The sequence below is a fragment of the Python bivittatus genome, unplaced genomic scaffold, assembly GCF_059951505.1.
Source record: "Python bivittatus isolate LINGU-HERP-01145 unplaced genomic scaffold, Pbiv_v1 ctg000510_np1212, whole genome shotgun sequence".
Lineage (NCBI taxonomy): Eukaryota > Metazoa > Chordata > Lepidosauria > Squamata > Pythonidae > Python > Python bivittatus.
In genome coordinates, this window is record NW_028277081.1 from 1,255,516 (window position 1) to 1,283,306 (window position 27,791).

Here is a 27,791-nt window from a genome sequence, read left to right on the forward strand (position 1 = left end):
TTCCTTTGAAGAAGAATAACAATAATAAAAAATAGCATCCTCTTTTGCTCTCTGTGTTTTTTTTCCTGAAAGCAACAAATGAAAAGAAAAATACAGTTTTCTTGGCTTTGATGCTCCTCAAGATCAGAGGCTTGACACTTGCACTGGGTCAGTTGTTCTGCGGGTTCATCTCTCCACGAACACAATCGTGGTCTGCATTTGAAGTTCTCCAAGGATCAGACACGGTGCCACGAATCCTGCAATCTGCAGGGGGGTGGACTTGATGACCTCTGAGGAGCCTTGCAACTCTAGGATTCTAGGAGGGTTTGGCTTCCAGGTTGGACAAGAAGCACCATTGGGTCACGTCCATCCTTCTTGAATAATCCCCCGATTGGCCTAAGGCTTCTGGACCAAGCCACGTTCACACATACCCTGAGTCAGAACCAAACCAATTGGGGGGGGTGAGTTATGGGGTGCAACAGGCCTACAAAAGCATCTGGTTGATGGGCCCTGGGATCATCACCCTCTAAATGTGGCCTAGGTCACCTTGACCAGGGGAAACTGAGGCAGCAAATGAGCCAGAGAGCTGATCTGGCATTTTTGTAGAGTAACATTGCCATCCAGTGGCCGGTCACAGCAATGCATAGCTCCAATTGGAAACTGGTGTCCTTGGGAACGCCACCACCCGTCCCACTTCAGCTGCCTTCAACCCATAAAATAGAATTAGCTGAGAAATACTTCCCCCCTTCTGCGGACACTTCGGGCACCCCGGAGCCAGAAGCAAAACTCCATTTTCAGGTCAGCCTCTCCGATCCTTCACCGTACGTTCAACCGGATCTCCTTCGGCCGGTGGTTGATTGCAACGTTGGGAAGATCTCTGAAGGGAGACCCAGATTTCAGGTCTCAGGACAGCTAGGATTATAAATTAGGCCGAGGCCCAAATAAACTGACCGCCTTGGGGCTTCATAGCAGAAGAGATCAGGAGGCTGTGATCCAAAAGCGTGTAAGAAACGGAGAGAGATGGCAAAGCTGATGGTTTTGGGGAGAGGAACCCTGCTGAAGGGTGAACACAGGAGTACAGGTTGTATTTTCCTAAAAAGCAGAACTACTCAACTGGTGGCTTGTCCAGAAACAAACTAAGATTCAGATGACAAGGATCCCCTGGGGATGCAAGGCTCAAGAAGACAATCCACCTGTCCCTGGGGGTTTAGTTCACCCAACACACCCAGATCAGGGGGAAATCCATCCATCCATCCATCCATCCATCCATCCATCCATCCATCCATCCATCCATCCATCAAATTTGCATGCTGCCCATCTCCCCCAATGGGTGACTCTGGGTGGCTAGCATAACCCTAAATCTAGCAGGTCTTTCCCCCTTGTATACTAAACCTGGTTAGTTTGAACTCTGGGCAGTTCTCGCCACCTCCCTCCCCATAAGGCGAGGAATCAAAAGCCCTCCGGGTAGACAATGAAAGGCAACACGGCGGGCTTTTCTTTTTTCCATTTTTAATTCAATGTTTTACAGGAAGAAATTCTCAAGAGGTCCAAAAACATAAAAAAGAGAGAGACCAAGAAAGAGAGCAGGCTAAAAACTGTCCGGGAAAAAAACGCCGTGAATAAAACGTGTTCCGGTTTCAGACAAACCCACGGTCCCGTGTCGTAGAAAGTGTCCTCTGCACCCCCCTGAAAAACTGCCCGGGCAGGAATGGGGAAATCGAGACAGTGCGAACACAGACTTCGATGCCGGACAGAAACGGGGGGGTCCGAAGACGCCCCGTGGCTAACAGGACAAGCCAAAATCTCTCCGAAGTCTGTAAAAGCCGAAAGCCTGTAAAAGTCCATTTCTCAGATATGGCGACCCCGAGAACGCATTTGGAAAAAAAGTATTGCCTGGTGACCCCAGAAAGAGTTAAAAAGATACAGTACAACAGAGGGTTCAACGGCATCGTCCCCCCCCCGTGAGACCCCCACCCTCTCTGTAAAAGAGGCCCAAACCTCTCGCCGGCTGGATTATCCCCAGTAATCCGAAATGGCCAGCGTGGTTATTTTTAAACCCTTTGAAAGGCACGACATTCTTTATTTTATTTTATTTTTTTGCAGGGAGGTGGGATTCCAGAGGGTTGGCACTAAAGCAATAGGCGGGGAGGGCGCCTGCTGTGGAGAATGGATCCTTGGCACGTTTTAAAAAAAATCTCACACTCTGACAGATGCACCATTGATCGATCCTGGCATGTTACCGCCCCGCACGGTTCCTTTTTGGGGACTCTTTCCTAGTGCTCAGTTTTGTGTGTGAGTTTAGGCCCACTGTCATCCTCTAATCATGAGGACTAGAAACTTAAGTTGGCTTGGGCTGGTTTCTCAAAAGGAAACCCATGATCAGGCAGTTCTTTCTCCTTTAGCTTGCGAGGTTTGCGTTTAATTCCCTTTGAGAATGTCTCTTCCGCTTTGCGGATTTTATCACGACTGGAGGGTGGATGGGAATGGATTGGCTACAATGGCTTGTTCAAATAATCCTAGTTACAAGGGCAACTCCATCTTGGCTTAAGAAACCCTGAGCCAGAACCACAACTGGCTTCCTGTTTTCGTAAAACCTTAACCGTGCACGGTGCCTGATTATATTCTGCATAGGTATTACACGGTTCATGGGGAGGGGAACAGCTTTACAACACTAGAATTGGGAAAGTGGAGCCTCCATATTCAGGGGTAGCGTGCCTCACCTAGCAGGACAAAAACACGTCCAGCGGCTGTTTCCTCATCATGAATGTTTGGGAGGCGTTTTGAGGGGGGCGCGTCTAAACTCGATTGCCGCAGAACAAGAAAATCCAAATTAAATGCCCATATTCGCCACCCGGGAAACCCGCACAAACTCTGTTTTCTATTTAGCCCAAACTAACCTAGTTTGACTTCTCAATCCTCCTTTGCCTGAGTAGGGGGCACCCAAATCCATTCTGTTTTACGTGAGAAGCTGGTTGGAAGGTGGTTTGTCTATCAGACCACTTGGGGAGAACGTTAGTAGATGTGTTCACAAGAAAAGCAAGTTTGGGGGCAAACAATGACCGAGAAGTGGCATCGAATTTTTACTTGGGACTCTCTCTTCCTGCAGACTGAACGTGATCTACCCAATTTGCCGCAAACTTCGTCCAGTTCCTGTCAATCAAAGAGATGGGACAGGACGGGCCAAGACAGCAAACGTGCCACGTTCCCGTGTTGGTCGGCTGTCTAAATTGATTGGTACATCAGAGGAGGGGTGCCACGTTGGGAAAAACTGGGAAATTCTGCATAATTTTGTTTTTCTAGAAGGTCGCCCTCTGATGATGAGATCTAGCAAGATTCGGTGATTTTTTGGGGGGGAAGCGAAGGCAAGGCTGTTTGGTTCACTGAGGGTTGGACGTCTTGTGCGAACGCAGAAGATGGGTCGGGTGGGCAGTCGAGCTCAGGCATGGCCAAAAAGCTCCTTTTGATGCCTCCACAGGCTAAATGACATGGGCCGAGGTCTGAGATCCAAAAATGGCCACTTTCCCAGCACTGAAATTATTCTTTAAAAAATCCTCCTTGCAATTAAAAACATTAGAAGAGCAGGAAGCACAGAAGTCCCGAATGGATGGGGGCTACGCCAACCCAAGACTGGCGTTGGGAAAAAGTGCGACATCAGATCTGTCTCCGAAGGCAGATCCGAGAAAGCGAAACGCTCCATCGGCCAAAAGCCGGCTTGGAAGAAGAATCATGAGGACTAGCAGCTTAATAGTTCAAAAAACAGAATAGGATGAACTGTGCTGGCATTTCACTCCTAGAGGGAATGAACCCAGTGTCAAAGTTGATTTAGGGACTCTGGAGTTCAACTGCTCTTAAATTGGACTTTTCTTTGTAAAAGGGAAATGTCTAATTGCACCGATAAACACACACAGAGTTTAGATGCCATTCTGAGCCACGGAAAACAGAATTAAACTGAGCAGATATAAACAGCACATTCTGCCTTTTTCTGCTCTAGGGAGAGGAATCAGGGACAGCAATCTTTGCCTCGGTCTTATTTCGAAGCTTTGGAAGGTAAGCAGGGTGAAATGTGGTCAGGCCGTGGACGGGAGGCCATCAGGAGATGCCAGGGCTTGCTGGTGAAAGTGAGAAGTTAAAAAGAAAGCTAAGAGCAACAGAAACTGCGCAGTTTGTCCAGATTTGGCGTGAGGATGATACCCCCCTCAGGTAAAATGTTTTTCATGGGTACAGTTGAGTAGAAATGATTTCTTATTGCCTTCATTTGGAGTTTTTGTTTTGCAAATTCCCACGTTATCCTACAGTTTGGGGATATTCTCATAGAATCTCACCCACAAACTCCCCTCCCCTCTGTGGGGGCTCAGACCACGAACCAAAAAGAAAATAAAGATGGTTTGGGGATTTACGATGTGGTTCCCCTTTTTCATGGAAGTCCCTGGGGATCAGGATGTGTGCTCCCAACCATAGAGCGCAGAAGAAAGAGGGGCACCCAGCGGGCTGGGGGATTCTGGGAGTTGAAGTCCACCCATCTTAAAGTGGCTGGGATTGAGCAACGCTGGGTTACAAGACCCACACATGAACTGGGGTGCCTCTGCTGTGGCAAAGCCTTTTGGGGGGCTGGTGAGAAGACCGTGCACCTCCACAATATTCCTTGCTCCTTTTCCTGCCCAGGATTTCTTCATTTGAACCCCCCACCCCGTCTTTTGCTTCTTCTTGCACAGTATCCTAGATGAGTTTACTATCTGGGGAATTTTTTTTTCCCCGTTTGGGGAAGACAAACAGGTCAGCAGTGTTGGTGGGAGCTCCAATTTCAGCCGACACCCCCAAATTCAGACCCCCCTGCCTGATGGGGGGAGACGGGGACTGCGGGGCTGAGGATAAAATGATGGGGAAAGCCGATGTGGATGAGAGAGTGGGAGGAGTGGGGGCAGGACCCCGCGTTTTGCATGCAGACCTCCATCCGTAAAAGGACAGCTTCTCTTCGGACCAAAAATGGACGATCTGGGCAGGATGACCACTTAATCAACTACAGCGGGAAAACAAAACTGAAATGCTTAGGTCTTGTACAATATTAAACAACCGTTGCTCTCGGTTCCCATTCCTTTCCCAGGCCCCTAATTTCCCCCCTCCCCCCTTTTCAATCAAGACATGCGAGCACCCACCTCAGCCTGAGGATTCAACCAGGAACGTCCGTTTGCTTGGCCTGCACTGATCTGGCCAGGTGCCAAGCATCTAAGGGGTGGGGTGGGGTGGGGTGCTTCCCGGGAGCACCAGTTCTGCCAGGGCGCAGAGGAACCCTCGAGAAGGCGCAGGGCGGGCGGGAGACAGGGAAGAACGCTTTGCCCAAACGCAGAAGAAAAGGTAAATGTTGGATCCCCAACGTGGAAAGTCTGTTCTACCAAGTGCCTTAATGATGCCCCCCTGGTCCCCCTCAAAACCAGATCTATGTGAGGCAGGCATTCCCCCCCATTGCAGGGCAGCGGCCCCACCGCTTGTCATGGGTTGCAACAGCCTCCCCGGAGGGGTTGCGCCGTTTTTTGTATTGCTCTTGGGTAGGACCGTGCAAAGGAAAGCCTGCGGTCTCCGTTGCTGCATTCCAGGGGATTTTATGGGGCAGAATGTGGGGCAAGGCTTTGGCACTGAAAAGGAGGTAGGGTGGTGAGTTCTCTCGCTTAGGGGCCCGGGGGACGAGCCAAAAGGAATTTTCCCCACCTAGATTGGACTTGCTTCCCCCCACCCGCCTTTTTCAGCTGCAGCTTCCACCACGATGGGAGAGGAACAATCCGTCTTGGGGTTGGCCCAGTCCCCACGTGACGCTATTCCGGAAGAACAGACCATGCGGGGGTCTCACCCGCCACTTACAGAGGGGTCTCTTGGAATGTAGAACAGCGACTCTGAGAAATTTGGAGCTCTTCCCCCGCCCAGTTTCTTCAGGGGAAAATCAGCTCTCCGTTTTTGGCAACAGCTTCCGGGCTCCAACACGGAAAGACCAGTACGGAAAGACATGCACAGTTAACATCTACCTAGAAAGTACTTTGAGAGGATGTGAGATGATTAGGAACAAAAAAAAGTCTGTCAATTTTGGACGAGCTGTGTGGGTTCTTGCAGTAGACGGGAAGAGAGGAGGACATACCCCGCTCTTGAGATGGGACCCGTCTGGATCTGAAGGGCTTTTTCGTACAACGGTGGCTCTCAGAAGTTATCTTCTCGCTCCTGCTTTTCACGACAAGGACGAGAGACGGGGTAAAGGTTCTTTGGTGATTTGTCCAGTCCCTGTGACCAAATCCAGAAGCAACAAGGAGGAAATCTTGTGGAGGGAGAAAGAAATCTGGAAGATGCCCGTGCGAAACAACTCCCCGTCACCTGGGGTCTACGAGGCCGAGCCGATAGAATCCGAGTGGAATGTTACGTATCCGGAGGAGGCCGAGGGCGAACTCAAAAAGCTGCTCGTGCTTCCCTTGCTCCCATTTTTCCGTAGGTCCTCTTGGCCTCTCCAGGAGGGACTGAGACCTGTCCGGAAACCCTCTGACGTGGCGCAGCTGCTGCTCACGGGACGGTCCTCTGTCCCGGGAGTCTCGCAGAGCTCCACGTGAATCTGCTCGTGGCAAGGCATGTCCAAGCTCCCTTTGGGGAAGAGGATCTGCACGTCCTCCTGAGTCACGAGAGGGGCCGGCACCGCCAGCGAGGTCCCTCGTCCCTGGACTGAGATGCTCCGCAAGACTTGGGGCTCGCGCTCAAAAGTGGTCAAGGGGAAGTTGCTGAGAGCCATGGTGGTGGAACAGCGCGGAAAGACGTCTGGGAGGAGGGAGACCGAGGCGGACCGCAAGGGCGCTCTCCTCGGGGTGGGAAGGGGGCTGGGGTCATCCATGAAATCCATCACCTCCTCCTTGCTGAAGCACTTGTACCCTCCCTGCCGGTGGACATCCTCACAGGAGAACGGCTTGAGGGACAACGTGCTCTCTGCGGACTTCCGGCGCTTGCGATATGGACGCCGTTCCTCCTGGTAGGAGAGGATACTGCTCCTTCTCCGGTCGTATCGAGGCTGAGGGAGCAGCAGGCCCGCCAGCTCAGCAGTGAGGTCCTCCCCAGCTCCCCAGTGCTGGAAGTAGGCTGAAATCTGGCTGGTTGTCCAAATCTCAGTTTCGTCGTGGGAGAAACGCCTGGTGGGAGGGACCTGCAAGAGAGCGGAGAAAGGACGGGAAGCCTACTGCGTCGTTTCAATTTTCTTTTTATTTACGGCAAATATTCTACCTTACGGAAGTTTTATGGAAGTAGGAAAAAACAAAATAAAACAAAAAACAAAAAAACAAAACAGAAAGAAACAGGAAAGAAATACAGGACAAACTAAAAACACAACCAAATTCCCTTCCCTGACTCTCCCTGCACTCGCCAGGCTTTTTGTCCCATGGCACCAAATGTCTCCCTAAATTCTCTGGATCTTCAGTATCCAGACTGGCTGACAGCAAGTGGGACCGCAGCAGTGGGAGTGAATCCTCCATGAACAGGGACACTCTATCTCTGCATACAAGTGGAACTGCTTAGACCTTTGGCAGGAATGTTCATGCACACAGATTGGAGTTGGAGGACTTGCAGCACCCAACTGTTATTGGTTTATTTATTATTAGGGATATGCTCAGACATTAACCATACTGGCCAAGGCTGATGGGAACTGTAGTCCAACAATTATCTCCCGTAGTTAAATTCATCATGGGCACTAGTGAAAATTAATTTGCACATGGGAAAAGCACTCTACTGGTAGCAGATGAGAAGGTCATTTAAGAGTGGAACTTCCACAGTCAGAGGCAGTATACCTCAGAATAAAATATACCAGGGACCAATAACAGGGTGAGGACTATTGGCTTGGAAGACTGCCTGCTGGAAATTTGGAGCTGATCTCCTGGAAGTAGGCTTCCCTTTACCACACCGCAGAAATGGGAAACGCGAAACCTTGGTGGCATTTTCCCACCTGGCGATGCCCGTTCCCCAGCCCAGCCAAACCCTCTCACCTGGAGATACTGCATCTTGTCCTCCAGGAGAGGCTTCGCGGGGTAGACCTGGGGGACCCCCCTCTCCAGGTCATAGTTGGTGATCTGGTCCAGAGTGAGAACATCCCCGGAAAAGTTGTCGGGGTAGGGATGTGAGTACATCAAGTCGGTGGGAATCGGCCGGTCCAAACTGGTTTCTGGGGTCCCGGGTGGACAGAAAGGATGGGAGATAAACAGTGAGAGTCAGTTGCGAAATTTGGAACTTGAAGCTAAACTGGTGGAACCACCAGACCAGGGGTCATGGGGGTTGCCAAGACGCTGGTCCACCATTGCTGGCTCTCATTTAGACCCAGCTGGGCCACCATAAGTGGTTCTCTGTCCCACAGGACTCTTCCCCAACACGACAACGAAGCACCCTTGCGCATTCTGCAAGCGACTTGACTTGGGTTGGGCCCTGCTTTCCCTACGGAAACTGGGGGATGACTAAAAATAGGTCCCTGGGAGACCCCTCAAAGGCCCTCCTGACGTTGCAGGCAGCGTTGCTTAGCCTCTGACCCCAAAGACATCTTCTGGTTCTCAGTCCTGATCCTTTTCCCTCAGCACGGCAGCACGGGCAGTAACAAGCAGGATAAAATAGACCGAGGGCTTGATATGAAGCCACTTTGCTAGACTGGGGTCATCTCACGGAATTGTAGTTTGCTCATTCATTCATTCATTCATTCATTCATTCATTCATTCATTCATTCAATTTCTAGGGCCGCCCATCTCAGACAAGCGACTTCAGAAGTCCTCTAGTCCATCCCCTGCTCAGTGCAGGATCTCCTTTTGGACAGACGGCTATCCAGGATGCCTATCATGGGAACTGGAGTCCGGTGTAACCAGAAGGCACCAGATTGGGGAAAGCAGTTCGGGAACCACAGGACAAGTCTGTTCAGGCAAATCCTGAGTGTGTGAATTCTGCACTGTTGCTATTTGGTATGTGGGAAAGATCTTGGGAGATGGGGCGAAGAGATGCTGCTTAGGGAACGGTCAAATAAGAGAGGGCGTAGCCCACAGCTGCATAATAGGTGGAGAAAAAGGCTCAGAAGGGACCCTCCCTAGTTTCTCGGGCTGTAAAGGAGATAGTGGGAGAATTGTCCTTTCAGACTTGCAAGTTTCTGTCAATGTAGCTTTACAATAAAGTAGAATTAGCTCATCTGGTTGTGTTTTCTAGCTGGTCTACCTAGAAAGGCTGACACCATCTATGTCTTGCTATGGCCAGAGTGGATTCTCATGTGTCTTCCATGCAACCAAGACAGCAATGAATTTCAGGTGGGAAAGGCCACCTCGCAGGACAGCTGAGGGCACCTGTCCCACCACTCTCAGGAGCTGCACGCTCACCTTCCCCCCCGTCATCGTTGGACATGATGGCCACGCACTTCTCCCAGACAGAGCGGACATCAGCTCGGTAGCGGTCGCAGGCCCAGAGGAACAATGGCAAGAGAAGGGACTGCGCCACTGAGCACCAGAGGATACACAAGACCATCCAGTCGTAGGCCACGTCCGACTTTAAACTAGCAAAACTGACCACCTGAAAGGAGAGGGGGTGTCAAGGAAACCAAGTTTTCTGAGCCTCCAGAAAAAAGTGGAATCAGTTCTAAATCAACTGAATTCTAATCAGTTCTAATCAAAAAGTGGAATCAATTCTAAATCAACTGAATTCTAATCAATTCTAATCAGTAAGAAAGGCAGGCTATAAATTATGAATATGAACATGAATATATATACATTGGTGATATTATAAATAAATCTCACCAGTGTGCATTTGGCCCGCCCGGAATCGATTCTAATCAATTCAATTCTAATAAATTTTAATCAATAAGAAAGGCAGGCTATAAATTATTAATAGATATAAAAAGAAATATAAATAAATCTCACCAGTGTGCATTTGGCCCGGCCGGAATCAATTCTAATCAATTCAGTTCTAATAAATTCTAATCAACAAGAAAGGCAAGCTATAAATTATGAATATAGATAAAAAGAAATATAAATAAATCTCACCAGTGTGCATTTGGCCCGGCTGGAATCGATCCTAATCAATTCAGTACTGATCAGTAAGAAAGGCAGGCTATAAATTATGAATTTATTCTAAGGTTTGTGGAATGGTGGAGTAATAAACCTGCACGGGAATTGCTTAGCATGTAAAGCTAATGCTGGCTTGGGCAGACCAAACCCGGACGACTTTCTAGCCAGCCTACAAGCAATGTAAACAAGCCGAGGACACCCTGGTTGCGTCCTCCTCGAGGTCTCTGCTTGGGGCACAAGCATCTGGATCACCACAGGGCCTCCCGCCCCATGCTAGACTGTTGTCAGCAGCTTTACCCACCCTGTACAATAAATTCCCATCCCCCGTGGGCACCAGATTTACCAAGACGGGAAACCCCATCAGGAAGTCGTAGAGGAAAACGATGCCGGTGATTAAATAGGTGATCTGCAGGGAAATCTTAATGGGTTCCGACCCGTCTATGGAGGAGCGGCGTTTGCCCTGGGCATCCTCCACCACAATGGTGGGCACGTTGAACTTGTTTTTGTCCAGATTGTTCCCGGCCTGGAGAGAGAAGGTCTGGAAGAGGGCGATGGCCACGCAGACCACCCCCATGGCGACGCTGCCACTGATGAGGAGCAGGAAGCAGACCCCGAAGCCCAGGCCGATCTCGGTGACGATGAAGCGGCAGTCGCTGGCGTAGAATCTCTCGGTGGTGTCGTGCCAGCCCACGGCCGGCAGCGTGGAGAGGATGAAGGACACCATCCAGATGCCCATCACCGTATGGACCGCTTGCTTCTTAGTATTGCTTAATCTGCAGGAAGGGAAAAAGACCCCAGTGGGACCCCCAAAGAACTGACGCGATGCCCTGTCGCTTAGACTAACGCTACGCAGTGACTCGTCTGCTTTCTCCTTCCTTGAGGAAGAGGCTTCTCGTTTTCTACCTCCTTCTCAGGGAGCTGGAAAATTTCCTCCAAATTTCTCTTGAGGGTGTTTTGGAGATGGCTTGACTGCTGAAGAGGGCTGAGGGAACTGCTGTTGGTAAGGCTGTCTCATTCTCCATCTTTTTCTGATCATGCTGTCCCACCTGAAAAAGCCCAGGGTACCCCTGAGGATGGAACAGAAGGGTTGGGAAGGCTGCAGGCCTCTGGAAGATGGACTGTATAATGCAAGGCTCACCCGTGACAATTGCTCAGTCCTCTCGTTGCTAAAAAAAGTAAGAGGGGGCTGCCCTGCACCCAGGAAAATATCATCAAATTCTTTTCTTCCTTGGAAGACATGCCATGCATTTGCAAAGGAAATTTTCTTTTCTCAAAGGGCACAAGGAAGTGAGGAAGCGCAGGAAAATTTTTCTGCCCTTCCCTGGCTCAAACTATCTTTAGCTGACAGAGAGATCTTCCCACTGAAGATCTCTTGCATGAGCCTCTGGCCTTGCCTGGAGCCTCCTCTGAGGCGTCTCTTGGATCTCCTGTTCTTAGGAGTGAGATTCCTTAAATGGAAGAGTATACAGCCAGTCCTCGTTTAGCGACTGCCTCGTTTAGTGACTGTTTGCAGTTACAGTGGTGATGAAAAAGTAATTTTGCAATCAATCCTCACATTTACAAACTTTGCAGGTCAGTAAAGCGAAGGAAAGCTGAAGGAAGACTGTAAGCACAGTCGTGGTTTTGCTTAGTGACCACTTTGCTCAATGACCGAGTTGCTGGTCCCAATTGTTGTCTGTAAACGAGGACCACCTGCATATAAGTCCATGCTTGTGCATATTTACTAGCATCCCCTAAAATTCCTATGGCAAAGAAGTAATTGGATGGACGGACGGACAGATGGATGGACGGACAGATGGATGGATGGATGGACAGATGGATGGATGGACGGACTGATGGATAAATGATGGATGAATGGATAGATGATGGATGAATGGATAGATGATGGATGGATGGATGGATGGCTAGTTGATAGATAGATGGCTAGATGATGGATGGATGGATGGATGGATGGATGGATGGATGGATGGATGGATAGATGATGGATGAAAGGATAGTCAATGGATAGATGGATGGATAGATAGACAGAAATATCTTAGAAGGGTTTATTTATTTAACTACTTAGATCCGTGTCAGGAGCTCAAGATGGCCTACACAGCCTCTGTCCTCTTACTTCTCCCCAGCGGATCTGTATTCAACCAAGACGTCTCACCTGTAGTTGACCGGCCAGCGCACCATCCACATCCGGTGGTAGGAAAGGGAGGTGACGGAGAAGCAGGTGGCCAATGTCAAGGTGTAGAAGGTTGAGACAAAGACTTTGCAAAGGCCCTCGTTCCACTCGTAGTCCGAGTGCCGCTGACGGAGCTGGATGACGGAATACATGGTGATGGGGATGGAGATGTTAAGGATGTGCGTCCCAGCCAGGGTGCAGATGAGGAACTCCAGAGGTTTCCATTTCTTTTGCTTGGCGCTGACACTGAGGATCCCCCAGGCGTTGGCGAGGACAGCCAGCCCCGAACACACCAGCCAGGCCACCGCGTTATTGTGGAGGCTCTGTTCATGATTCATGATGGAAGGTGGGGTCCCCAGCTGGGGAGGCCAGGTGAGGATGGCGTACCAGGAAGAAAATAGGAAGGGGAGGCATCCTACTGGAGAGGCAGCGCCATCAAGGGTGTGTCAGAGGAGGGGGAGCCCCCCACCTACGGACCGACAAGCCAGGGTTTACAGACATTGTGTGATGGCCCATGTTTCTGGAAGAGAAGAACGATCAAATTAAAAAAGTCCAAAAAGGTTTTTTTTTTCCTCTTCCCTCCCCATTGCTTCTTCCTTGTGTGTTGTGTCCTGCGAATCTGAGGGCGGAAAGCTTTTCATGGCTAGCATCAGCGGGGAGCAGACAGGTGGCATCCATGAGGGAGGCTGGCATACCCCCAATGCAAGGGATTTTGCCCAGGATGTTTCAAACCTGTAAGGGGCAAAGTTGCCGAGACGGGAACCTGCAGCTCTCAGGCCAAAGAGACCCATTATGTAAACATGGGGGAGACATCTCTGACTCTCAGAGGTGAGAAAAGAAAAGCCGAAAGTCCATTGTTCCAAAAAGTGAGAGGAAAATGATGGATTTAAACTCTGGGGCCAGCCCACACTCCAACCTCTACCCAGCACAATTCTTGTGATCTGCGCGAGGCGGACCGTCTGCAAATATTACCCTGGAAGGAACGCACGGCTTGGGAATGCAGGAGAGGGAAGCCAGAGGTCCTTTGGTGGAATCACCGAATCCTCGAGTCAAAAGGGACCTCTGAGGTCATCCACCCCACCCCCATTGGGGCAGGGTCTACTAATGGAGGCGGGGGGGAGGCAGAGTGTCTGATAGGCACGACCCAAAAAGCACCGAAGAAGGAAGACTGGAAGCTGTTTTGTTGGAGCCGAGCTGTGATCCAGCCGTGGGGCGCTCGGGGGACTTGGAAGCCGAAAAATTTAGAGCCGAGGGCCACATTCACGCAACGGGGCCGAAGCAAAGCAGAGCTCAACCGGAGCTCACTTTCACGGCAGTGAAATGACCCCTCTCCCCAATTTGGTGCCTTTCTCCCCATGCCGGGAATCACGTCCCTCTGGGCAGGGGGTGGACTAGGGGCCCCCCAAGCTCTCTTCCCACCTTACGATTCCGGGATTCCAAGGATCCCACCTAAGCTTTGGGAAAAGCGGCGTATCGCCAAAGCCCCCCACGGCGCAATTCTGCTCTATGCTCCTGGCAGAGAAACCTCTTCGCCAGCATCTGTGCCCCCTTCACCAATGTTTAGGAGTTTCACTAACCGCCCTGGGGGCAAAGCACAGGATCTGCCCCCCAGCGTGCCCCCCTTTCAAAACCAGAGGAGACCTGACCTAGAAAACAGGAGTTTCCTCTCCCTCCTCGCACGCGCCTTCAAGCCAAACCCAGAAACGCGTTTTTAGTGCCCAAATCTGAAATCGGCGTTCGGTTTTTCACGCTTCTTCCCCCCCCCGCCTCCCCCGCAGCAAAAGAGGCTTCGGCTTTGCTGCTTCTTCCAGGGTTGGGGATCCGATGTCCCCGTTGCAAGCGGGCAGAAGGCGCTGGGTGTGGGGATTGAAGGGGGGCTGATCCAGCTTCCTCCCTTCCTCTGTCGTCTGTTGGGTCTGAGGAAAAAAATTTCTCTTAATGGCTTCCTCTGGGGAGGAATAGAGACCCGGGGTGGAGAGAGGCTTGTGCAATGAACAACCAGCCATCTGCACCCCCCCCCAGCCATCTGCTAACTCGTACGTATAAGTACCACTCCCCCCCCCATGAGAAGTGCTGCAAAACCTTTTTTTGGGGGGGGGAAGAGATGTCAAACCAAATTCCCAGCCCTCCAGGACATGTTTCCATCATCCCCTCGACCAACTGCGTTTGGTTCTAACCGGGTTCACCCCCCCCCTCCTAGCTAGGTTTAAGCGGGCCACGTTGGAGAAGCCACCATGGGCTGTGTGGGCGTTCCACTGATCTAACCGCTAGCCATTCCAGCCCCCTTTCCTTGCAGAACTGTGGGAAAGCCCGCCAGCCTTGCAGAGATCTATACATTTCCATATTTGCCCCTGGATCGATCAAACTGAATCCGTTTCTTACAGCTACAGGGCCAGAGGGAGTCAAATCTCCGATAACAGCACCGTTGCAAGCCTCTTTCTCTACAACGGGTGTAACAAGAGCTAAAGATCGATAGGAACATGCATGATAAAATAAAATAAAAATTGTATTATAAAAAGCGATGAATAAATAAGGAGCCACACTTAGTTAAGGGTGCAATGGAGCATGTTTTTGAATAACTGCCCAAAAGAGGTCACAGTAAGTAGAAATTGCACCCCCTGCCTGGAAATTCCTTCAGGATCGGAGAAAGGAAGTTCTGTCTAGATCCTTATATATGGATTTACATAGCCCCGCCCCTTTGGCGGTCACACCACAAGGTGATCAAACGGGGGCAACTGAATTTGAGAGAAGCAAAAGATGGCTGGCAAACCCCCCCAACCCCCAGCACACCCGTTTCTACATTTCTTCCTGCATTTTTTCTTTTCTTTTCCTTCTCGGCTGGGGAAAAAAAACAAACCTCCAACTTCAGGAGGTGAGATTTCTTGTCAGCCACTGATTTAGTGTTTAATCTGCAGCGTTTCCGGCAGCCGTAGCCCAGGCGAAATGAAAAACCCCGTTGTTATGTTATTTATTTATTTCTTGAAATGAAAGCTGTGCATTTCCCAAAAATGGAAAAAAAAAATATTCCGTGACTCGCTGGGTTAGGCAGCTCATACCGAAACAGCAACCCCAATTCTCCGAGGAATGTGCTTTGCAAGGAGAGAAAATGCCAGAAATGGAACCGGCTGTCCTCAAATACCAAATTTATTCTCTTCCTTTAGTCGAAGCACCGTTTTTAAACATTTCCCCCCCCATTTTTCATATTCTCCAAGGCAGGAAGAAACACGAATGCAAGAAAACAGCCCCAACCTAGACATCTCGACGTTCAATTTAGGGTGGCCCTAAATTCATCAAAAGGAAAACGAGGACAGCTCGCAGAACTTCTTACCCCATCGTTCCCGACTCAACCAAAATAGGATTCATCCCCTCGCGAAGTCAGAGGCCGAATTGGATCAGGAACTGGATCCAGGAGAGCAACTGCCCAACGATAGGTGACCGAGCAATTTCCCTTTGGGGCAATGATTCATTCTGTAGAGGGAGAGGACGATGGGTTTTAAAACCGTTTTCGTGTCCGGCGAAGACGAGCAAGAACAGGAGAAAGGCCGGGAGCGTTAGTGGCAGATAATTCAAGAGCAATCTTAGGGAATAAGGCTAAATATGGATCAGGAAGGACCCACTCCTAAATTCTTCAGGGCCTGAAACCCTAGAGAACAGCTGGAGCCTCCCTTTCTCCCTGGAACCAAGATGATCCCTTGGCCAAGATCAAGGTTCCCAATCGCCTCTCCTTGTGGTCCACCTTCTACTGGTGACATTAAGCATCTCAGAAATCCGGAGATGGATGGAGACATGTGGGGGCCTGAAACCCAGCAGTCGATTTTCAGAGATGAGAAGTTGCTTCTGGGGCTGATCAGCCCGTACCTGACCAAAACCTTTACTGATTAATCTTCAAGCGTTTTGCAGCTTTAATGGGCCGGAACCCCTCAATTAATCAGCTAGCCCTTTTTGATTCAGGCAACACCTCTTTTGCATGACATCTTTCCCCACCCTTTTTGCACTTCCTGGAACAGTCATTTTCTGTAAATGGTATGTCAGAAAGACCTTGGGAGACAGGGCCAAGAGATGCTGCCAAGGGAACGGTCGGATAAGAGGGGGCACAGCCCACAGCTGCATAATGAGTTGAGAAAGAGGCTCAGAAGGGACCCTCCCTAGTTTCTCGGGCTGTAAAGGGGACAGGGGGAGATTTGTACTTTTAAACTTGCAAGATTCGGTTAAAGTAGCTTTATAATAAAGTAGAATTAGCTCATCTGGTCGTGTTTCCTGTCTGGTCTACCTGGGAAGGCTGGCATTTTCAGATGGGAATCAACATCCTTCCCCCAACATTTCCTGGAATAAATGTTCAACCTTATTTCATCCAGCAGCCCCCCAGCAGAAAGCTGCCAAACATTTTCAAAAGCCCCATAAAATCCGAATTGCAAAGGGGCGGGAGATCAATCGCTCACTAGAATTGCCTGCATTTTTTAAAAAGAGCTGCATGGCAGGAATTCCAAAACTCTGCCTGGGCTGGGTGGCTGATCTTGATGCTTCCTTGGCTCCGTTTCCTGCATCCCGCTCTGGTTAGAATCCAGCTAGGGTGAGGCGGCCGATAGTTACTCATTCTAGAAAGCGCTCTGCACGTGCTCCGAGCATTCCCCACATTCTGGCAATAAGGCCTGAAACGGCAGAGGGACTATATGCTTCCTCCAAAGCTTTTGCAGAACTTTTTTTTTTAAAGTTTGCCTGGATTTTTCCTCCTCCTGTGGACCCTGCAGAGCCAGAAAATCTTACTCCCCTGAAAACGAGCTTGCAAAGGGGAGAGTAGACCTCTCTGCGAATAATTCACTTTTATACACTCCTGAAAAGGTATTGCTTTCCCAAGCGAGGTGCAGCGTTTCTCCCCAGAGACAGAGGCCAAGGGGAAAATTGCTAATATTTATTGGTGGGGGGTCTGGGAACCCTCTCTAAAAGCCAGGATTTTGACAGAATGCTCCCCTGGGAATCTGGCTGGGAATGTCTTGTGCCAGCCTGCAAGCTTGCAATGCGTGTGAAATAAGCCGGGCATCAACGTTCTTGCAGACCAATGCCACCTTCTTCGGAGGAAAGGGGGATTTCTTAGCAGGCTTTCAAAGTTTTCTTCTTGACAGTTGAGTGACAGGTTGCCAGCAGCAAGGAAACCAAAGGCCGAACGGGCCAGAGCTGGCCACGCACTGACTCAGCCGCAGGTCACTCCAGAAGCGTGGGACCTTCCCCACCAGAAGGACGCCACCGGCACGTTTCTTTCCTTGCGAAAGGACAAAAGAAACACGCTTGCTCTTCCATCTCCTGGAGATTTAAAAGGAAGAACATTTCCCTGCCCGGCACTAATTTAAAGTAAGATGCCAATTTTTATCAGCGCTGATTCCCCGAGTCTATCCTAGACTCCCAGGATCCCAGACTCTGCCGGAGCAAAATCAAATTAGTCTTCCCCAAATTTTGGAGGGGAAAATTTCATATTCCCAGCCCGCCTGGCTGTCCCATCAGAGGTTTCCAGATGAAAGACATTTCTTTCTCCCCCTTCTTCTTGCTTCCTCTCTTGCCAGCTCTGTTTTCGATGGCGAGCTAGACGTTTCCTCTCTTATGTAATGCACTATTTATACCGAAGGAGATATTTATTTCTGCATTTGGGTTTCGGCGACGGTGCGCGCGGGAGAGGCCTTGCTGGGGAGAGAAATCCCTGAAAATAAATGATCATCAGTGGCTGGCACGGGTTCATTTGTCTCTGTGTCGGTTGCACAAGGAGGGGGACTCTGAAAAGTCCTTCCCGCCAGCCTTGCTAGGAGAATAAATGGCTGTAAATAAGCAGAGATTTCGAAGTTGATTTTCCTGGGCCCAGGCCATCGGAAGGCGCCGGCTTGAAAGAAATAATGACCGAGAATGAATAATAACCCTTGTGAAACAGCATCTTGATCACAAAGGGTAACCTAGCTTCTGAGTAGTCTCGACCAAGGGGAAAGATTATTTAGAGAAATTGCAGAGAAAACACACTGTAACTAAGAAAGCCCCTCGTGGCATACTGAAATAGCACATTTGGGGAAAGGGATGTGACGCAGCGTGAAAAATGGGCACTAAACCCCCGCCGAGACTTTCAAAATCAAGCCAAATAGAACAGAACGGAGCCTTGATTAGATTAGTCTCAAAAAGGCAGATTAGCAAATGGCGTTTGGACCTGCTCGAGAAAAATCTCGGGTTCCAGAGCACTTGTAAAATCACTCCTTAAAAAGAAAAAAATGGATGGCAAGAAGATCCACCCCTTTAAACACCCCTGTGGTCACTGAGGATCTCAGAGGTCTTCCAGTCCAGCCCCTTGTGGACTCACAGGGCTACAAAAGAGATAAGGAACTCGGATGCGGTGGGGGTAAATATTAGAATTTGAGGTCTGCTACACCACCCCCAGGAAAGACAGAATGATTTGCATCAATATCAACCCGATCTCTGGACTCTGACATAAACAGGACAAGTAGCCAACCCAAACTATGCTTCAATGCCATTGAAAACCTTTAATATCGGTCTGAAATGCATTGCACGGCGTGGGGTTGGACTAGATGACCTCAGAGGCCCCCTGACCCCCATTCCGATGCTGCAACGTAATGGAAGTGCCCGAGGCAACTAAGAAGGAGTAAAATCCCGTCCAAAGCATAGCCACAGGTCATAAAAAACCTCATTCACATCTAGCAGCAAATGATTCAACGGTCAGGCTCGATGGACCCAGAGCCCAAAGGGAGCAAACGAATTACACAGCATTAGGGCTGCTCTCTGTGGCTCAGTGCAGATTAAACTATCCCCGATTGATTAATCTGATTACATAAAAGGCCTTTGCAGTCATTCAAATCCCAAGTAATTAAAACTAGGTCCTTTCGATCCAACGATTCCTCTGGGAAATTACGAGATTCCTCCAGCCTCAACAGAGAGAGAAAATAAAAACACAGAACCATCATTAGACCTTTCGGGAGAACAGTTAGAGGAAGGTGGGCCTCTCCTGCCACTGCTTTCTGAGAGCTATTCACAGCTCTCCTGCTGAGCCAGAGAATAAGGTTAATATTAAGAATTGGTGCTTGTCAGGACTCCATTAGCGGCGGGAAACGCTCCACCAAAGCTCGTGAGAACGAGCTAATCAGGACAGCAGGAATGCAGAGAATGTAAACAAGCAACGTCAGAGAGTTTCGGTTCGTGTCTGGGCTGGGCAGAGGGGATCTTCCGTCATGTTGTGTCTTTTTTAAAAAACCTTGTCGGTTGTCAACATCGTCAGCCGCCCAGAGTAGTTTTCAAGTCGGGCGGCGCTTACATCTCATAACATAAATCACAAATAAAAGCAAGAGCTATCTGCAACGGACGCGAGGAAGGAATATGAGGAAAAGGTCTAACAAATAAAACTGGTCATTGTCTCCAACAGGTAGAGCGAAGGACTGTGAGAAGAGGAGCTGAGGGTTCCTGACCTGGGCAGGGGGTTGCGCTAGAAGACCACCGATGTCCCTACGATGCTAGGATTCTGGGACTCTCCCCTTTGCAATACAATCAGCAAGAGAGTTATTCTCCTCGTTCACATACCCCACCAGCCCTCAAGAATGCCAGAGGCAGAGCTGCAGAACCAAACGCTCTCAGCTTACATTCATTATCCATGATCATGGCCATCTTATTTGTTACGCTGATCACACAAGTGTCTTAACTACCCACAGCAGAGCTGTCTTCAATTAATAAGGAAATGGGGGTGACTAAGTGTAACGCTCGTCTGCTGGAACAGAACCAAGCTGGGAATTTCAAGGGGCAAATTCGTGCTGGTGGTAGAGATGGTGGTGGAGATACCAACAAAGCTTTTGGGCTCCATCGTACGGTGCAGGAAAAAGATCACTGAGAGCTTGGTTGAGGTCCTCCAGATCCTCAGAGGCCAGACTAAGCTCTGAATTTCACTATTTTCAACCATTTTGTTGGTTGTTTTCAAGGTCGTCCAGGAAAAGGGTCAGAAGCTCTACTTGCCTTCTAGGAAATCTCTTCCAGACTTTCTTCCTAAAACATAGTCCTCAAAAGTTCCAAGATTCCAAGGAAATCCATCATCACAAAACCTGGCCTCGCTCCAGTTTCTCCAAGTGGAAAAGAGGGGATCAATTCCTGGGGATCAATCTGAGGACCAGATCTTCCCACCATAGCATGATGAAGGAGCAGTAGAGGATCAACATTTTCTTCTTAGCTTCTGGTCTACAGCATGCAGCTTTGTGGCCTCCTGGTATCCTATCTATGAAATTCCCCCCAAGCCCCAATTTGCCAGCTGAGTTTCATGGCCACAATGTTGGGCTCCAAAACTAAGAAGAAAAGGATAGGAAAGGGAATTCAAAAGGTTCTGGGGTATAATGGTACGTGGGAAAGACCTTGGGAGATGGGGCAAAGAGATGCTGCCTAGGGAACGGTCAGATAAGAGAGGGCAGAGCCCGCAGCTGCATAAGAGGCGGAGAGAAAGACTCAGAAGGGACCTTCCCTAGTTTCTCAAGCTGTAAAGGAGACGGGGGCAGGATTGTCCTTTCAGTCTTGCAAGATTCTGTTAATGTAGCCTTACAATAAAGTAGAATTAGCTCATCTGGTCATGTTTCCTGTCTGGTTTACCCCACAAGGCCAAAAGGGGAGGGAAGCGCTCTGTTTTCTAGCCTTCAAGACCCACTCACCCCCCAAATTGCCACACACCTCTTCTGCTAAAATAGGCTGAACGTCTTTAGCTGGATTGTCAGAAGGATTCGTGCAACCATCAGATCCCCGGGCGGGCTGATTACAGCCTAGAATAAAAGCGTCGCCCACCCGATTTAATGCTTCACCAGATGAGGTCTCCGAGACTCCCGTCCCATCGTCACTGTGCCTCAATTTCCTCCCAACCTTATGCAAGTCACAAAAAAGCACATCTTGGAGATGGCGTTTCTCTGGCAAAGGAGCATCTCTGGAACGGACAGGCCAAGGAAAGGAAATTCATGGATCCAGGGCACTTGGCGGCATTTGTTTCTGTTAACGTTTTGCAAAGATCGACTCTGGTCCAAAGCTTCATCTTTTGGGGGCTGCTGGAGAGTCTCCTTCCGATTTCCCCCTGGGGTGTTTTCGAGCTGGTTTTCTTGTCGGAGGGGGTGGGAAAGGCTATGCCAGACGTTGTCCTTTTGTGCAATGTCTTTTCCTGTGAGTGCCCGCTTTTGCTAATATGAAAAAGTTGAGAAACATTGCCTTTCAATCTTGAACTTTGGGATTGGATGGGAAGGTGGAAGCCAAGGAGGCTGCACACCCCTGAGGATGGAAGGGAGACAGAACTAGGAAGAAAATGCAAAACATTTTTGTTGTTGTTGGCTGGAAAATCTGTCTGTCTGTCTGTCTGTCTGTCATCCATCCATCCATCCATCCATCCATCCATCCATCCATCCATCCATCCATCCATTATCTATCTATCTATCTATCTATCTATCTATCTATCTATCTATCTATCTATCTATCTATCTATCATCCATCCATCATTTATCAATCTATCGATCTATCTATCTATCATCCATCCATCCATCCATCCATCCATCCATCCATCCATCCTCCGTCCGTCCATCCATCCATCCTCCATCCTCCATCCTCCATCCACTCAACACAGCACTATTTTTTACAGACGCCCAAAACCTGGGAGAAGATTTTGATCCAACCTTCCATTGCAGCTACTCCAGAGATCGGAGGACACTCATCTTTTTAAATGTGACCACAATGGGGCAATGTTGTACCACGGGCTATTTCCTCCGTGAAATTTTAGGGGGGAGGGAATAATTCTTTATGAAAAGTTGTTTTACAAAGCAAAGGCCAGTTGGGCTCACTCACACCGAAGATTCCTTCCCAGCATCTTTCCCCTTGACCAAACCCCTCAATTTGCTCCCATTAACATTAGTGGGATTTTTTTTCATTTCTTTCTTCATCCTGTTCTCAGTCTTTCACCAAACATCAGGGCCGGCCTCAGCGTAGCCATCTTCTTTTTAAAAAATACACGAGAATGATCCAGAACGTTAGTGCATCACATGGTTGGTTTTAATCCTGGTTCCCTGAACAAGCCAGATTGACTTGGTTCACCTGACACCCTCCAAGCCATAATAAACTAAGGACGTGCAACTTTTTCTGGACTTCCTTCAAAATGCAACGGGCCAATTAAAGCAGCAATACTTTTCCCTCCGTTTAGATAAATTGTAATTTGCGTTCTATATAATTAATAGCATTACTCCCCATCGTGTGTTTACCGGCTTGGGATCTGCTCCATGGCATAATCTCTGGTTTAGGAATTACAGTCTTTTAGAATTCAGCGAGTCTCCAGTTCAAATCCTCCTCCTGCTAAAAATAATATTGTTCTTTGGCCAGCACAGCCATTTTAAGGCACGAGTTCCCATTTCCCTCCTGGTTTATTCGCTCAGTTGGGTAAATGCATCAGGAATAAAACTGCTCCGATGCTGAAGGGTCACGCAGGATGAGAAGCAGCACGCCGATGAGGAAAATAAATAACTTTGTGAAAGTTACTTTAAGCACCCCCGTAGCAAAATCTCTGTTTCTGACTTTGAAATTCATCCAAACAGGTTAATTTCTAGCTTGTACCAGCTGGATCAACCGCCCAGCATGAGTGGGCAATGCCTACTTCAACTTTAGGGCAGGGTTTCTCAACCTTGGCAACTTTAAGATGAGTGGACTTCAACTCCCAGAATTCCCCAGCTGGCTGGGGAATTCTAGGAGTTGAAGTCCACACCTCTTAAAGTTGCCAAAGTTGAGAAACACTGCTTTAGGGTCTGGCAACTACAATATTTGGGGACCCCGACAGCCGAAGGGAGAATGTAAGCATGTGCAAAAGGCATTGCGACACCAACCAGGGTGAGAAGTTGCTTCTGAAGCTGTGGTTGGAGCATTGGGGGGCTGCTGCAACTGGTCTGGGGGTGCTGCTATGCTTCAACTGCACTGTGCCCTCTGCAGCCGGCTTTGGACAGTGATCTGCGGTGCAAATCCAACCTTGTGAGACAGAAAGCAGAGCTGAGAGGGGATGGTGGGGAAGGGGGCTGCCCCAGTGGGGAAATCCGGCCACATCCTTCTGGCCATGCTTTCTCCAACTTTTCCTGCAAAACCACGTGAATTTGAGATGCTCCCGCAGAGGAAGACCTGAATTCTTGACGTCTGAATACTTCTGGCTCCTGTATCAATCCGTCCCATGCCTTTAGCCGTTCTTGTTTTGAACGCAGCGTCCAGCTGCACGGGGCCTTCTCTGCAATGGCCCCCCCAACTCTTCCAGGTTGGAAGGGACCTTAAAGGTCTTCTAGTCCAACCCACTGCCCAGGGCAGGAATGCTCAGAGCAGCCCAGCCCGACGGCTGTCCAACTTTGAAGACTTCCAGCAACGGAGCCCCCACGACACCAGAAGGGAGATTGCTCCCTGCTTCTTAGCTTCATGGCCAGGAAAAGTCCAAATTTGAGTTTGGGTCTGTTGCAGGGTTTCTCAACCTCGGCCACTTGAAGAGGGGTGGCCTTCAACTCCCAGCATTCCCTGGCCAGCATGCGTCCCTATCTGGAATTCTGGGAGTTGAAGTCCACCCCTCTTCGAGCCACCAAGGTTGAGAAGCCCTGCTTGAAAACTTCCACCCGTTGGTTCTCATCCTACCTTTGGAGAACAAATCCTTCCTTCCTTCCTTCCTCCTGACAGCCCTTCATGGGTTGGAAGAAGGCTACTGAAGCTAGTTCAGTTTCCACACGGCTGTTTGGTTTGGCACGTTTGGGACGCCAGCCATGTTTTTTTGGAACAAGCTAATGCGGATTTTGGCTCGGTCGAGGCACTGGCGCAGAGGGACGGCCAGGGTCTTCAGCAAGGTTTCAAAACAGGGGCTTTTCCCAGCTCACCTTGGAACTTTCCAGCCAATGATGGACTCTGGGGGGACCACTGGGTTCAGAACAAGCCCTCTGCGTGTGCTCAGATGCCCTGCAAAGGAACGTCTTTCTGCATCAGGATGACTCAGGACACCGCCGAGCAAAGGCACGAGGCCTGAGACTTGGTGGACCACCATGGTGGACCACCAACTTCTTGGTGGACCACCAGCGCCTCAAAGCAGTCCAGGTGTCTGGGAAAACCGAAGTGCTCAACATCTGAAGATGTTTGCAAGAACTGCAGGAAGACTCAATGAACAGTCCTCGCCAGGGTGGCTTCTGCAGCCAATTGTAGGCAAAAAGTGGAGGGGAGATGTTTTAAAGTTGCTGTAAACTTCAAACCATTGGAGGGAAGTAGGTTGAAAGAGATGGAGATCAGAAGAAAGAGCCTATTTGAAGAAGCGATACTTGAGGACTGTCTTTTTAAAGAAAAGAAATGATTCTCCAGGAGCAAAGTGTCTTTCCTGGGCCGTTCAGTTGGTTGCAAAACGTCGGGCTGAACCTCCCCTCCCAAAATGGGTCCGCACACCACGCTCCACTCTAAACCCAGCTTCAACAACACACAATAACAAACGACAAGTCCAGGGCAGGGGTTGGACTAGATGACCTCTGAGAACCGGCCGAGGTGGCTTCGAATTCCTGCATTCGGATCTGACACCCAGGCTCATAAATCCTGCTGTGACATGATAGGACCGCCGGGTTCATTGAACACGCAACACGCTGAGTCACAAAGGACCTCGTGGGTTGTGGGGATCGAACCCTCAAAACCCAACGCCCTGCAGGGTTCACACTTTGATTGCAGCGTAAGCCAAAATGTTGGCCCGCGACCCCTCCCTCCAGTGGGTACAAGGCTGGGTTTCTTCCTGTTAATAATGGCAAAAGTGTGAATTAAGCCGTTTATATTTTCTGCACATCCTTTCCTATCTAGGCCAGCCTCCCCTGGTCTGGCTGGGAGTTCTGGGTGCTGCAGTCCAAACATTTGCGGGGGGGGGGGGGTTGAGAAGACCGGATTAAACCCCATAATTTAACATTTACACTTGTTGCTCGGCCTGAAATGTTGGGAGGGGGCGGAATGATTATAACTCCCCCATCAAAATGTACTAAAATGTACAAAATTCATTCCATTTCCATAAATGGCACCCCTTTTCTCTCGTCAGCCCCCAAAAGGCAGCCCGCTTCCCCCCATTTTCCGGATCCACCACCAAGGTCCTGCAACAGCCTCAACTTGAACCCTGCTTGGCGAAAAGATGATAAACGAATCTTTAAAAGAGGAAGGGAAAGGCTCAAAATGGGGGGGGGGGTTGAAACAGCCGAGGCGGACGATGCCAAACGGGAGAAATTCTTGTAACGCTAAACCTTAACACTCAGCAATTTGGACTTGGCTTAAGCCATCCATGGTGGGGGGGGGGGGCAGATTTCCAGCCCCTGGGACCTGTTTGCTGATCTGAAAACACAGAAGCATTTCCTTCTGTCTAAGAACAAAAGGGAGATTTTTTCCCCCGCTAACGGGGCTCTGCTCCGTCCCATGGATCCTCCCCATCCAGAAGCAGTCTATCTCCGTATACCCACAGGCTCTCTGAAGGCTGCTAAGCCACCAGTGCATCTAAAACAGGGATGGGGAACCCCAGCCCACAGGCCCTGTGTGGCCCCCTAAATCAGCTGAAACATTGGGGTCCCGGGGCTCCTCTTAACAATGAGCGAGTTTTGGTTTAGGGGGGTTATATCTAGCGATGTGGACTGAATTAGAAATCAAAACGGAGAAATTTCGGACGATTTGTTGCTTTGACATCGGGGAGCCCCTGAAAGGGTCTCGGGGGCTCCGGGGGGAGAGCGGCTGCCCTAGATCGCAGCAGCTGCTCCGCTGAGAGGGTCAGAAGGCATTTGTCAAAGCGCTTCCATCCGCCGCTCCGTGGCTCCACGACGCCCCCTCCCCTTGATCAACCCACCGGCTGTTGCAATGGCGCTCCAGCGCTACCCCGGACCCCATGCTCCGCGTCTGGACCCAGGACCCCCTCCCTGCAAAAGATTCAGGATGCGCCTTGCAGGGGTCAATGAGACACTCCCACAAGCGATCCTGCAGTAATGGAGCCCGAATGCATGGGGGGGGGGAGGCGGGGGGGCAGGGATTTGAAGTGGGCGGGATCCCCCGTCCTCCATGGGGGTCCCCTTGTCCACACCTCCTTCGTGGAGCAAAGGCACCCCCGTCGGGCGAAGGCGCCTCAGCCCCGCGCCTCTGCCAGACCCGATCCAAAGCGGGCGATTTTATGTAAGAGAATCTGCAGCGGAATCCAGGATGGACCCCCCCCCCCTCTTTTTGCAATAAAAGGACTTGTAGCCCGGGGTGGGCATCAGCCAGACGGCGCCTGGTGCCCCCCTGCAGGTGAGGAGGGGGGCAAGGGCGGGGGGACCGCGGCAGGTGCGCGCCGGGGGGCGAGCCTCCAAAGGCGGGGGGCGCAAAGCTCGCGGAACAAAGGGGGAAACTTAAGAGGGAGGTTGCAGCCGGGGGGCGGCCGCGCTCTATTGCAGCCTCCTGGGGCGGAGCGCGCCTTGCACCCCCTCCGGGACCCTCCCGCTCCTAGGCGGGGGTGCCGCCGGGCGCCCGGTTGGGGAACGGCTCGGGGGCATCCCCGAGGGAGGGAGGGGGAGGGGGAGGGGGAGGCGCCGCGGAGGCGCTGGGGCCACGCGCGCGGTCCGCCGCGGGACTCACCTGCCGAAAGGTGCGCGCCGCTCGCGCGCCCGCCCGCCCGCCGCCCCAGCCGCCGCCGCCGCCGCCGCTGCCTGCGCTCCTCGCCGCCTGCCCGGGTGGGCTGGGCTGGGCGGGGCGGGGCCGGCCGGGGCGGGCCAGCGCATGCTTGCGGCTCCGCTCCCGCCCCCGCCCCCGCCCCGCGGAGCGCCGGCCCCTCCCGCCGGAGCGGGACCCCCGGGCGCGCCGCGCAGGGCTCCGGCAGGGACCGCCCCGCCGCGTCTCTCGCCGGGGAGCGGCTCCGGCCCCCCCGCGCCCCCCGCCCCGGCAGGTGCGGAGCCCGGGCGGGCGCCGCGGCGGAGGAGCGCGGAGCCCCGGGAGCGGCCGGGCGGCGCCTTCGGAGTCAGGGCTCCCAACTTGGCAGGACTGCGGCTCCCATCATCCCCGTCCTCGCGCTTTAACAGACCCGCGGGAGGTTTGAGCCGGGGGCGGTCCGTTCTCCGGGGGTTTCTTGGGGGTGGCGATGGGGAGGCTGTTTCCCCATAACTTGTAGGTCTGCGACCTAATCCTTCAAAGGAAGGGCCGTTGAGCGAGATTGGAGCTCCTTCCATCCTCCTTCCCTTCCCCTCTCCTTCCTTCCTCCCCATCTTCCTCTTCCTACCCTCCCTTCTCTCCTTCCTTCCTGTCCTCCCTCCTTTCCTCCCTCCCTCCCTTTCTTTTTCCTCTCCTCTCCCCTCTTCTTTTCCTCCCTCCCTCCTTCCCTCCCCCCCCTTTCCTTTTCCTCCCCTCTCCCTCTCCTGCTCCTCCTTTTCCAAACGGGGGGGGGTCAAGAGAGGGGCGGGTGGGGCAGTTCACAGCTGAGGATGGGCTGGGAACGCCCCATCTCCCCTGGAGGTCCCCAGGTTCCTCGTCCCTGCATTTGTGCCCACCCAGCTCAGTCCCGTGGCGGCCTTCCCACGTGTGTTGCCCCCCCAGAAACGTTAGCTCCGAGCAGGGCCTTCAGCAAAGCCCTCTGTCTG

The 27,791-nt window shown here is 51.0% G+C and overlaps 1 protein-coding gene across 2 annotated transcripts; it reads right to left on the bottom strand.

Annotated features, from left to right (window-relative positions):
• Positions 1–5,206: 5,206 nt before the first annotated feature.
• GPR153 (G protein-coupled receptor 153) lies at positions 5,207–26,924 on the bottom strand. Of its 2 annotated transcripts, XM_088147606.1 has the most exons (7): positions 26,797–26,924; positions 15,518–15,657; positions 12,172–12,709; positions 10,363–10,792; positions 9,336–9,525; positions 7,977–8,152; positions 5,207–7,144 (listed from the first exon to the last, which is right to left on the bottom strand). In XM_088147606.1, exons 3-7 carry the CDS (start codon positions 12,525–12,527, stop codon positions 6,341–6,343), a joined length of 1,956 nt encoding a protein of 651 aa, XP_088003732.1. In that variant the 5' UTR covers positions 12,528–12,709; positions 15,518–15,657; positions 26,797–26,924; the 3' UTR covers positions 5,207–6,340. The 2 variants fall into 2 exon arrangements, with proteins under 2 accessions (XP_088003732.1, XP_088003733.1); XM_088147607.1 differs by lacking the exon at positions 15,518–15,657 and having other exon boundaries at positions 26,797–26,907.
• Positions 26,925–27,791: the final 867 nt, after the last annotated feature.